Source organism: Dipteris shenzhenensis, chromosome 30, assembly GCF_047967505.1.
Source record: "Dipteris shenzhenensis isolate YYH24624 ecotype China chromosome 30, Dip_SZ_1.0, whole genome shotgun sequence".
In the NCBI taxonomy this organism is placed as follows: domain Eukaryota; kingdom Viridiplantae; phylum Streptophyta; class Polypodiopsida; order Gleicheniales; family Dipteridaceae; genus Dipteris; species Dipteris shenzhenensis.
In genome coordinates this window covers 11,671,541-11,684,071 of record NC_141625.1, presented here as the reverse complement: position 1 = coordinate 11,684,071, position 12,531 = coordinate 11,671,541, and the positions used below count along the sequence as shown (strand labels likewise).

The window sequence follows — 12,531 nt, the reverse complement described above, 5'->3', positions numbered from 1 at the left end:
AGTGCACCCACTAGGTCCTAGGGGCAAGGTATAGGCATCTCCTTGCCTGTTTCTATTGCTCTTGTGCTTGCATGTTGTTGTTCTGACGCATGCTCCAACTCTTGCACAACTCTTGAGGCTATACAACCTAGGCACGACTCCCGAGGCAACTGTACAACTGTCGTACAAGCTGTACAGACATCTCGTGCAGCTGTACAAACTCCTTGGCGCGAGATTTGAGACGATTGTACGGATTTTGGACACAGATCCCGAGGCAAGCTATCCCTTCTATGCGATTTTCCTAGCCATTCGGGCAAATCTGTGAACCCTAGCCTCTCCAGCTCTTTGCTTGGCTTCCTTCCATCTTCTTTTTGTTCTTCTCTCTCTTCACCCAAAGGCTCGAAAACACCTGCACCCTGCTGGGAGCCCGATCAGGGGATAGGCACGAGGACTGAACTTGCCCCTCTACCACGGACAGTGCGTATTTGGTTATTCTCTTCCTTTTGACTGTTATCTCTTATTTTGAAGTTATCTATAGTGTATTTCTTGTGTTTGGAGTCCGTTCTGGTCCCCACAGGTTTAAGCAAGCACTCAGAGGCAAAGAGTATGCCTAAGGGAAAGGCCAGAGGGCCAGTGTCTTGCATGTGAAAGCCTTGAGACTGCTTTAGCACAGTTTGCCAGTGGTTTGGATGCTTGGATGCCTTTCAGTTGGGTCACGTCAGAATGGGATGCCTAAGATTGCCATTCTAGTGGTGCACTTGGATTGGATGCCCAGAAGGTCACAGGATTTGCAGAGAGAGTCCAGCAGTGTGACAAGATCACCCAACACTTCTTCCAGACCATAGGACCACGGTCGGTAAGGATCTAGTTACAACGTCTCAGGGACTCACAGGAGAATATGCACACACACCCCCAAGAGATCCTCAAGATGACTACAACCTTCTATTGCCAGCTTTTTCAATCGAAGGAGGTGTCACCCATCTGTCTTCTGGCTAGAGAGGCAATTTGGAAGTAGTTCTCCACAATTGTTTCGAAGGGTCTGCTAAGACGTCTTGAGGAGCTCTTCACTGTTGAGGAGTTGTGGGAGGCCTGCAGGCTCATCCAGCCCAGAAGTGTGGAGAAGAGGATGGCTTGACCCCGACCTTTTTTCACTAATTCTAGGAGTATATCTCCACCCCACTCCCGTTAGCCTGCCAGGAGATCTTTGACTCCAGATCCCTTCCACATTCCTTGAGCAGAGGTTGGATATGCATGATTCTGAAGGGAGGAGATAGATTAGATATTCGCCAATGGAGACCGATCACCCTGCTAGACACAGCTTGCAAGGTCTTGGCTAAGGTCTTGAGTCTGCGTTTGAGCAATGACTACTCTTACGGTTGCCATCCTTGCAACCGGACTGAATGTTTCTTCATAATCAATGCCATATGTCTGTGCATACCCCTTGACAACTAATCTTGCCTTGTATCTGTTCACAGAACCATCTGCATTGTGCTTCACCTTATAAACCCACTTACAGCCAATTGCATTCTTGTCTTTAGGCAAAGGCACCAATTCCCATGTAGCATTTGCTTCCAAGGCATCAATTTCTTCATCCATGGCTTTCTCCCATTTTTCTTTTCCCATGGCTTGCTCAAAAGAAATGGGTTCTGGTTCGTGTATCACTTTGACCATATAGACATAGTGAATGGCTATAAATCCATCATATTTCAGCCTATCCACAGGATACCTAGCTCTGGTAGACCTACGCAAGATAGGCTTTTGCAAAACATTGGAAGACATTCTGGAGCTCCCCATTCACCTCAATCACCATTGTCCTCCACTCTGTTTCAATCCCAATGAATGGATCGATGCTTAGATTACAAGCCGACTCTATCAAAGAGTCATCTTCTTAGAAGCACGCCACATATCTCTGTTTAAACAAATAGTGGATACAAGCTACCTAGAAACTGAGAAAAAATCGTATGGTACCAAGGCTTTACAACGTGATCAACTAGCACGACACAAGCTTCATAGCCACTGGATTACACACATGGCATCCCGGGTAATAAAATGGATCCGAGATTGAAGAAAGCGATCAATGTTACCACACATTATTTGCTCATGCTGCTGAAGTGCTTGGATCATTGTGTCTTGAATATTTCATTCTACACCAGAGTATGGTTCGATCATTGGCCAATTAATGGTGCGATGGTCACCCAAAGTGTGTATGTTGGCTTCCCATCTATGACGTCGTGGAACTACATAGAACTTGGGATGGGTTCTAAGACATGGAGGTGCATGCAGGTACTCTTTCAAGAAGATTATATCAAAGATCTTGGGATGGCGCCAATTAGGTTGTGGATCCAACTTGCCTATCCAATATTCACTAATTTAATGCTGACGAAGGTTGATAGCGAAGTTGTCCAGGGTCCCCATCCACCTCCCCACCTTCCAAATATCATTCACGAGATACAGACTGATTTTGTCCAGGAGCTGGATCAGAGAGGGGTTTCAGCTCTTTATGCAGGCAACTCCAACCAGGTGATCATTGGGGGCCATACAAGCGAGACCTTTTCTCTTTCCCATTGAGTGAGGCAAGGCTGCCTGTTGGCCCCTTATCTTTTCCTCTTTGTGGCGGAAGCCTTGGGCTATTTTCTGCCTTCTCGGCACTTGGCCTTATATGAATGAGGCTTCCGATTCGACAGAAGGAGGAGCTCCTAGATTCTGAGTTTGCAGATGATACAGCGCTTTGCGTGGACGAGACCACAGCTAGTCTAAGAGGGTCACAGGAGCCCTATCCAGCAAGGGCTTCTTGGGAACAGGAACAGCCCTTTTGGGCAAGCTAGTAGTGAGAGGCCTCACCCCAAGAGCGGAACCCTGAAGCTCCTACTCCAACGGGGGCTTCTTGGGAACAAGAACACGCCTCGCACTAAAGGTCAACGCAGTAGTCCTACAGGTGGATCTTCTCTAAGGCTCCCTTGACAGGGAAGGGTTCTCCATTGATAAGGTGCCTCTACCAGGTTGGCAGGACGATTCATACGGGCTAGGCCGCCTTGTAGAGAAAAGTTTGAGAGACAACCGCTCATTTGGCATCCGGAGATCAGAGATTCTCGAAGGGACGCATGCTTGGGCAAAGGACTCATATCGGACAGGCATAGCAGGACAATGGACCGGCCAAATCCTTTGGGGCATGGAGACGACTTCCCAGAGAGACAAAGGCTCACAAACAAGCCCTCTCTCACGAGTCACCTCCGAGGAGCAAGCACCAGGATGATGTAGATTAAGGCGGTGATCCCAGACTCATGGTGGAGGGATTATGAAGCCCTTGGAACCCCCACTGCTGGTTCGCGCAGACAGGGGTACCGCTCCGGATACGCTTCTTTCGAGAGTCTCTCGAATCCCACTAGTCTCGATTTTATAGGCTAGGACCAGAAGGCTCGCTGCAGGCTGAGGCAAAGTTGGAGGATGAGGCAGAGGTGGAGTTGGAGGACCTGGAGTGACAGAGTGGCAGGATAGTGGGCCATTTAGGCAGGACTCGGTACATTGACTCCGGAGGGAGCAGCGTGGCACCTATGGATTTGGGAGGGTTGACCCTTATGTGACATTCAATGGGATCCACAAGAGTAGTTCTAACCTACCCACATAGGTCAATCGGACCCAGTGGAGCAAGTCTCCTTCTCGTACACTACTTGCATCGGGCGCCGTTTACAGCTCGAGGCGGTAGCATGGTCACCCTCGAGGGAATGCCATTGGTTAGAACAGGATCTCCCGAGAGAGGTCATAGCCCGCTTTTGGCCTCATCTTTGGAGGAGCTTGCGCCCCCAGAAGATTTCTTTTTTTTTTGGAACTGATGGCGCATTGGGGCCTACCCATTGGCCCCTGGCTAGAGCAGATGCATTGGCTGTGTGGATGGAGTTTTGGAGAAAATCACTCATTGTCTATGGGGTTGCACAATCACACAGCGGATATGGCTAGCATCGTTCAAGATTGTTGCAAGCACACAGACGATGATCTGGGATTTCACGCGGGGGATGGTGGCCTGGCTCACAGAGGGAGGACACCCTTTGCGATCGACCCTGTCACTCCGGCTTAAGGGATACATGAACAGCAGGTTTTCCGTATTGAGATTCATAATGCAATTCAGCCCTCCCACTCACGCCCACCACCTCTTCCGGAGGATGGTGTGTGAGAGACAATTTCCAGCATCACTGCCTGGAACATCTGGGTAGCTCCATGCAATCGAGTGATGGAAGGCTAGTCGATTTCTCCGACGGCTACTCTAGTAGCCATCTGGCAGGATATCATCTTCACTTTGCGTGCCATTTGGGAGCGAGGTGCTCCAAGCTCGAGAGCGACTGCCGAAAGGCGGAAGTGTTTCCGTCAGACATGGCCAGCATAAGTCTTCTACACCCTTTCCGCGAGGGTTTTTCGCTGGTTGTATAGACCACCATCTTGGTTGCTAGCTCCTGTTTCGGAATCTCTCTAGGCGGTGAGCCACGAGATCTAAAAACACGTGTCTTTTCTTATAGCTGGCAACCTGTTTCTCTTTTGTCAACAGCTCCTTTTGAAAGCTGTTTGTATGGGTTTTTTTCAAGCATTAATAGAATTTGCATTTTTCTAGGGGGGGAAAAGTTGACATCATGACTCTCATATACTTATTTTGTAGTGCGATCATAGCATTTATACCCTTTTTCTTTCAGTGGGGTATCCCAAACACACAATTTACAACCCTTGGCTCCATTTTCTTTCTTACTTCATTGGGCACATGCACATAACAAACGCAGCCAAACACTTTCAAATATGCCAAGGTTGGCTTATACCCATAAAGCTTCTCATCGAGTGTCATCCCATGTATGGCATCCATTGGAGTCCTATTCACTATGTGCACCGCTATGTGCATTGTTTCAGCCCAATAAGTGAATGGCATATGCATTTCATCCATCATGGCTCTAGACATGTCTCCAATCACTCTATCTTTCCTTTCTGCAATAGCATTTCATTGAGGAGTATATATGTATGTAACCCATCTCTTTATGTCTTGACTATACAAGAATTCATCAAACTCATAAGACATGTACTCTCCACCATTATCCATGTGAAGGCATTTTATTTGACACCCAAGCTCCTTCTCAACCATTATTTTATATTGACAAAACACTTTGAAAGCATCATTCTTTACTTTCAAAAAGTATAATCATATCATGCAACTGAAATCATCTATAAAGGGAATATAATACCTTGCTCCTCCTAGGGTTACATTATCCATAGGACCCCAAATATCATAGTGAAGTATTTCCAAAGGAGATTTACTCATTCTCCCCCTCTTTGGAAATGGCAAGTGGGTTCACTTGGCAAACTGACATGCTAGGCATACACGGCTGAAATCCACACGACCAGAAATAGGCAACCCTTTCACAAGCTCTTTTGTTTGCATCTCCTTCAACCTTCTATATTGATATGGCCAAGCCTTTTATGTCATTATTCAGCCTCTTGATCACACGTGTTTGTGGCCACTTTGTGCAAACATACCTTGTTGTAAAGAAGGTGTTCCTACATCAAAAGTAAATAGTCTTTCTCTCTTATGGCCTTTTCCAACCACTTTTCCAACTTTTCCATTGTAAAATTCTTCCACAAAGCATCCAAATTTATTAAATCTCACTTGATAATGTTGGTCAGCCATTTAATCGACTAATGCTAGAGTCTTAATAATAGTGGGAACATATAACACATCCCCCAAAGTGCTCTCTACACCATTTCTATCAACCAATGGAATATTTCCAATGTGGGTGATTGTATGCATAGTATCATCACCCATAGCCACAAACTCACCATCCAACATCTTATCTTTTTAAGTATAAACCATTCACCATGGTAGGTCGTGTGACTAGTGGCACCCAGGTCAACAAACCAATCATCACTTTGTGAGAGGACTTACATGCTGCCCATAACATGCTCCATGCTAAACAAATGAGCTCCATGTCTATGCTTATTACCATACTCCCTTTGGCCACCATAATTGTTAGATTTATGCCTTCTACCACAGCCTCTACGGCTGGAACTTTGCTTGGCATAGCAATCTCTTTCAAAATGACCATATTTTTCACAAAATGGAAGTTTCAAGCTTGTTGTACAAGCCATGGTTTGGGGCTCTCCCCCTTCCTCTTTGCATGTAACCACAGCCTCTTGGCATGTATTCATTTCTGTCCATATTGTGTTCATGAGCGTATGAGGCTCTCCTACGGCCTCGTGAGGGTTCCCTCCACCCTCTCAAATCACTTCCACCACCCCTATGGTAGAATAGATTATCTCTTCCACAACTACTTGACCCTTTTTCTGTAATAATTCTATTCTCTCTCCACTTTCCATGGAGTCTTTTCAAAGCTGAATTTTTCTTGCTTCGGTGGTTGTACCATACATTTTCTGAATTATATCCCAAGCTTCTTTTGGAGTGTTAGCCTTCTTGATATGTGGAATGAGAATTTCTCAAATCCATATTGATATCCATTCCTGGACTTCTTAACCCAAGTCCTATATGCCAATTTATCTTCATCCGATGGGTCCTCCCATGGCAATTCAGGGCATTCATCTTCTCCCATAATCAAGCCTCATAAGCCTTTGTCCATGAGGAAATTTTCCATGCTGTAGGACTAGACACTATAGTTGTCTTTGGTGAGTACCCACAATTTGCATAATTTGAGAGGTTTCATCCATGCTTGATTCCCAAGCTTTATGCATATAATTGCTTCCAAATGCAATTCAACAACACCCAAAGTGAAGGCTCTTTTCTGAATTTTCTGCACACCAATTTCCACTCACTTCATGTGAAGCATATGGCAACCAATTCTGATCACATCTCCTTCATATTGTCCTTAAGTCTATTTACATGGTGTCCTTAAAGATTCCACCTCATCGAAGCACAACCCACACTCTACATCCATCTATGTTCATCCATACAACACGTGCATATCATCTATGCAGCAACAGTAACCTAGCATAGACTCAATTGGTTTACTTTGTTTTGTCTTAACACTAAAAGAATACAAAGCAAGAAAAAACACATGGCAAATCAAGGCAAGCAACATCGTCTACCTAACACATTTCTCAAAATGCAAAAGTGAAAGCCAATGCTTTGATAATAGCAAATCTGTCCATGCACACTGATAAGGAAGTATTATCAAATGTCCCATGAAATCTAGCATTTCGATGTTTGTGACTCATTCCAACTAATAACAAGTTGAATGCCTTCCCTCAGATAGATATTTGTCAATTTAAAGGCATTCTACCAACTCTATTCAGGACTTTTATAACACTTTAGTCTGCACATTATTTTACATAACCCAAATCCAAGTTTTCCAAATAATGCTTCATTCTTAAAGCAGGAGATAGAAATCAAGTTTCCCCGTTTTAAAAAAATGTAGAAGGTACACAAAGAGAAAACTTAGGGTTGTCATGATCTATATTTGTCCTTGCAAAAAGGCAGAAAATCTTTATATCTATCGACATTACTCTACTCAGCATGTTGAATATTATTATACCTGTGCATTAGCTTTGATGGCGAGCACTGCTTCAACAAACTGCAGATAGGCAGTGTTTACATAGACGTTAGTTGAATTGAAGTAACATAATAGAAGTGCATGAAATGCAACGTATACATAAAAAACAACTCAAGTTTTTATCTTCACATGACTTGTAACAATTTGAGAAAGAATTGTAAAAACGTGCCCAATGGACTCCCTCTTGACAATTCGAGAAGCTCTCTCTCTCTCTCTCTCTCTCTCTCTCTCTCTCTCTGCCCTCAAGGTCTTTTTGCAAGGGAGAGACTTGACCCTCGACCTTGGCAAGTCCAAGGTTATGATTTTCAACACATCACAATCAGTAGTTCATCGACAAAGCTTCACTTACCGAGGAGAGCTAGAAAAGATCGTGCAGTCATACACTTATCTCGAGGTAGTCTTCAAGGGACCAATTTCACAATGATCCATGTAGCGAGGGCACAGCTTACATGAGGACAAGGAGCTCTAGCCCAACTAGAGCAACAGTGCTTTCAAGCACACTTCCAGACCCCTAAACGAAGGGATGGCTATTTGTACGCTTAGGTAGAGCTCCTTCATGGTCACGTGCTCTAGCGGCTCTCACACAGCAACGAGTTCCTGATTCGCCTGGCTTTCAGGCTCTCAAACAAGCTCACACCAGTCTCGAACCACTTGGGTACTGGGTTTCACACTCCTGTTCAAGTTCACGCCAGTCCCGAGCCTCGGAGGGACTGTTTTTTGTGCCTTGACCAGCTGATAAGGGGCAGCATTGCAGCACTGGTGCTCTTGGGAGCCCCCTACAGCTCATGTCTGCTCTTTCAAATCCCTCTTGGCTGTTAGTGTACCTTGAGCAGCTCCTAACCGGCCCCTTGTGCACCTCCCAACTTGCAGGGTTCTCTGCTAGACAAGATGGTTTGACTTCAGCAGCCACCTTTGCAGCCCCAAGTTTGAGCTTCCTAAGGCTCCTTTTTCAGTCTCATTTCGCCAATCCTTAGGCCCCTTTCCTTTTTTGTTTAGCCAGTCCAGCTAGTGTTTGGAGCAGCCTTTTTGCCCAAACTAGTGGGTGGCCTTCTCTCCCTTTTCTTTCCCTTTTTCACCCCTCCCTTCCTTTCAGCAGCAGCTAGTTTATTTCTTTCTTTTGGAGAAAAAGAAACTTGGCGGTGACCTTTGGTCTGGACAGAGGGGCTCTCATGGCAGCACCCTCAAATCCCCAAGCCATAAAGGTTCTCCTTTCTCCAGCCAACAAGCAACAGTTAAAGCAAGCAGTTCAGTCACTTCAGCACAAGGCAATAGAGGGCACAATAGTTGGTCTCACGCCCCAAGGAGACAGGTATTTAGGCAAGCTTGGCGCTAGAAGGGGACCACATTCAGGATATCACCATCTACAGGAGAGGTGTCTTCCTCCTCCAATTGAGCTCTCCGGTCACTACCCTGGAACTTGTGGAGGAGAGCCCCATTCTCCTTGGCCCTCACTTGGTGTACCTCTTTCCCTAGTACCATGGCTTTACAATTGGGTACTCAGCCTCATAGATAGAGGGGGTTGTCTCTTACTCAACCAAGATATGGGTGGGCTATTGGACATTGAAAGCATATATCTGCAAGCTGCCCCTCTTTGGATAAAACAATCCAAGATTCTATGTACCCTTTAGGTAACGGTAGATACGCTTAACTGCTTGCCAATGCTTGGCTCCGGGACTCTGCATTAACTTGCTGACCTGGGAAATAACAAACTGAATATCTGGTATAGTGTTGGACAGTTGATAAGACAGCCAGCTGCCTTGCTGTATAAACCCATCATAGGACTCTAGACAGCCAGCTGCCTTACTGTACATATCCATATCATAGGACTCTCCTACATCATATATACCCAGATATGACATCTCAAATGTCTGCTGTAAATCAGGTTTGAAAGTTATTCCCAGGCTGTGGCATGTCATCTATGTATGGAGTGAGCACAAGTAGAACATAGTGATCCCCTATAGCATAGAGAGTGCTCTCAGTTGGACGTTTCTGTCATCTGAATTTCTGCCTGATGAAGTAGGCATGTATCTTCTCATACCAAGTTTTGGTTGTTTGAGACCATAAAGTGCTCTTCTTAGCTTTTACACCTTGGTTTCCTGACCAGACACAACAAAAGCATAGTTGATTCACTTCTTGCCAATCCCTATTTAAGTGGACATCCTAGAAGTAGGAGCAAAAGTCTTCAAAATCTATGCCCTTCAGCTGAGCATAGCCTTTAGCCATGTCCCTGTCAATGGTGCCATCAGACTTTCTCTTAAATTCGGATTCACTTAGTGCCTATGAGCTTCTTGCCATGTTGTAGATCCACAAAGATCCCAGGTGCTATTTTTATGAATAGCATCCATTCCATGTTGTATGGCTTCTTGTCAATGCTAATCTTCTTGAGCTTCTTCAATGAAGCTGGCTCATCCGCATCATAGAGAGTGCTCATACAGGCCACATCTGCATGCTTTCTTGGGGCGACCTGTCCTGTGTTGCTTTCGGGTTGTTCCAGGGTTGAATCACCAGTTCCTTGTTGGATTCAGGGTTTTCCCAAACGACTTGTTTTCTAAGGATTCCTGGCAAAGGAAGGCTGTTTTTGCCTGCTTTCGCCGTTCCTGAATTGGTTGTCGGTTGGTTATTGTGTTTGGTACTGTTTCCAGGCAGGGAAAGGCTGATTTATGATGTTGGGCAATGGCCGGGGTGGCTACAGATTGGAACAAACCGTTTTGGAACGGCTTTCTTGGTTAGTTGTGCTAGAGTTTAGCTGTCAATGTCTTTTCTGCAACTGTTTAGCCGTGCTTGGCTGGTTGGGCACTTGGTTGTGCAGGTGCAGAGGACAGAGAGAGAGTTTATGCCTTTGGGATCTGTTGCACGCTTGGTCGGGACTCGGAAGGAAAGTGCGTGATTGCCTAGTGATTGGATGCATATCCGTCATATAAAGTTAAGCGGGAATTGCAAGGTGTGCAAGATATTGGAAGTTTGTGGGCAGTGGTTTGCCTATGTGCAGCTTTCAGGAGACCTTGTAATCAACCTCTTGGCTTTATATGAATATTAAAGAAATACCGCAAGGGGTGCCAGTGTTTGGGGCCAATCGGTGTCTTTGCTTCTGAGTATGAGCGCTCTAGCTCCCTATGGTTTAATATGTGGTGATTAATAATTTGATTATTTCCTGTGTATGATGTGGTTAAAGTGGATTCTACCACCCTTTGATTAGTGAAGGCTGGTTTTAGTCCATTAGGCACCTTCAGCTTTGATACCATGTGAGAGTCTAGGGACTACTGAAGAAGTAACGCTAAGCAGCAAAATAAACTCGAGTGCATGCAAGTGGGCACACACACAAAGAACCACATTCAGAAAACTAAAGGAGAAGATAGAGAAGAAGAATTCAGACTTTAGTCATCCACAAGCGTTGCTGAGATCTGTAGGGAGCCTAGATGCTCTATCAATACTCACTTGCTTTTCCCACTTGCTTGTTGCCAAAATAGATGTAGGATACTTGCACTCAAAACCATGTCCTTGTACTGAAAACCAAATTTAACGACCAATGTGCTGCGTCAAGGTTAACCATTCAATTTCATTCGGAGCTTATTCTGACGGACTCACCTCTCGTCCCAGAAAACATCATCTAGGAGTATCCATAGTTTTTATGAGAATCAAATACGAATAAGAAACTTAACGGTGGAGTCATTGCAATACATATACAACGGCATGCACTCAGCAACTCAGAAGCCTTTAAGTCAACTGACGATGAAGTGCTGCATCGATTGGCGTCGGGAGACCAAAAAGCGCACGCAAGCAGCCAATTTCGTTTTCCAGATTGATTATCATCAGCATCCAAAGCTCACGCTCTGAGGGTAAGACCCAAGTGCACCAAAGCAACCCATAAAGCAGGCCGAGCAGGATCTAACCTGCTGGGAGGTGTCATCTGCAGTGCGGGGCTTGATGTTGACAAGAATGTGAGGGGGCGAACGTTGGAGAACGACGCAATCAGCTCCATAGACGGCAGTCACTGCTTCCAATTCCTCTTCCACGTCGTCTGCCATGGCAATGGCAATGGCAATGGCAATGGGCTGTCTAGTGTTTACTTCTCAATTAAGTGTTTGTGAGGGGGGAGGTTTAGTTGGACACATCAAGGTTTTAAGGGGCACAGCCAGCAGCTAGCAGCTCAGCCACTTGAGGCTTGGCTGCCCGCATTCGATTCCCTCGTACCACAGGTGACCTTAGGCGTTTGCCCACCAAAGCTATGTTCCTTGCCTGCCAATGTAGGCGACATGCACTTGGCCCCTCATCGTTGGCCATGGGTGTCTGAGAGAGGTGGGATTTGTTTTTGGGGGGGGGGGGAGGAAGGTGCACGTGTCACTCCTCTACCGTTGGGTCAAAAATTTTAATGATGACGAGTGCCCTCGGTGTCGTTTTAACTCAACCTTGAGTTCATTTTCCACCAGCCTCAATCTCAAGCTCTTTTTGACACCTGTCTGTGGAGACTTGCTATCAGTGTAAATGAAGGTAAAGACTTGTGTAGCTTTATTGTTCCCAAACTCAAACCACCCAGACACATGACTAACATGAGACAAAAGGTGACATTGAGGATTGTGTTCCGGTCCTTCAGGATTTATACCTGATGGTACATGACTTCAAATCCAACAAAACTTATTGCAATACTTTCAAATAAAATTTGAGTTGTAAAACAAGACATCCAACTAGGAAATGACAGGACAATTTTAGTTTAATAGAGTTGAGAGCACAAAGAATAAAAATGGACCAAAGAGCTTTGATAGCATTCATGTTTGTGATTATCGCAAGATTTGGCTATGCTCCAATTGAACCATTGACAATATTTTTCAAGGGTATTATTTTTATAGTTACCCAAGAGTGCTAAACATTTAAGAATGACTAGTAAAGAACCAAAGAGAACCCCTTGTGCCTAGTATTTTGGATGAAGGACAAAGAACCAAATTGAGAATTTTGAATCCTTGGGAAAGGTAATCTTTTTATGTTTTATAAAATGAATCAAGCAGATTTATAAAAAAGGTCTATC

General features: G+C 45.0%; 1 protein-coding gene across 3 annotated transcripts in view; it reads right to left on the bottom strand.

Annotated features, from left to right (window-relative positions):
* LOC147881724 (RWD domain-containing protein) overlaps nt 1-11,590 on the bottom strand; it is a 43,031-nt gene extending 31,441 nt beyond the window's left edge. For all 3 annotated transcript variants that reach the window (XR_015543960.1, XM_087401790.1, XM_087401791.1), the window contains exons 1-2: nt 11,402-11,590; nt 7,494-7,532 (exon numbers count right to left, since the gene is read on the bottom strand). Coding sequence is in view for 2 of the 3 variants with exons in the window: in XM_087401790.1 (XP_087257916.1) it covers nt 7,494-7,532; nt 11,402-11,536 (174 nt within the window). In the remaining variant the exon portion in view is untranslated. The remainder of the gene's footprint in view (nt 1-7,493; nt 7,533-11,401) is intronic.
* Between the last annotated feature and the right edge of the window lie 941 nt (nt 11,591-12,531).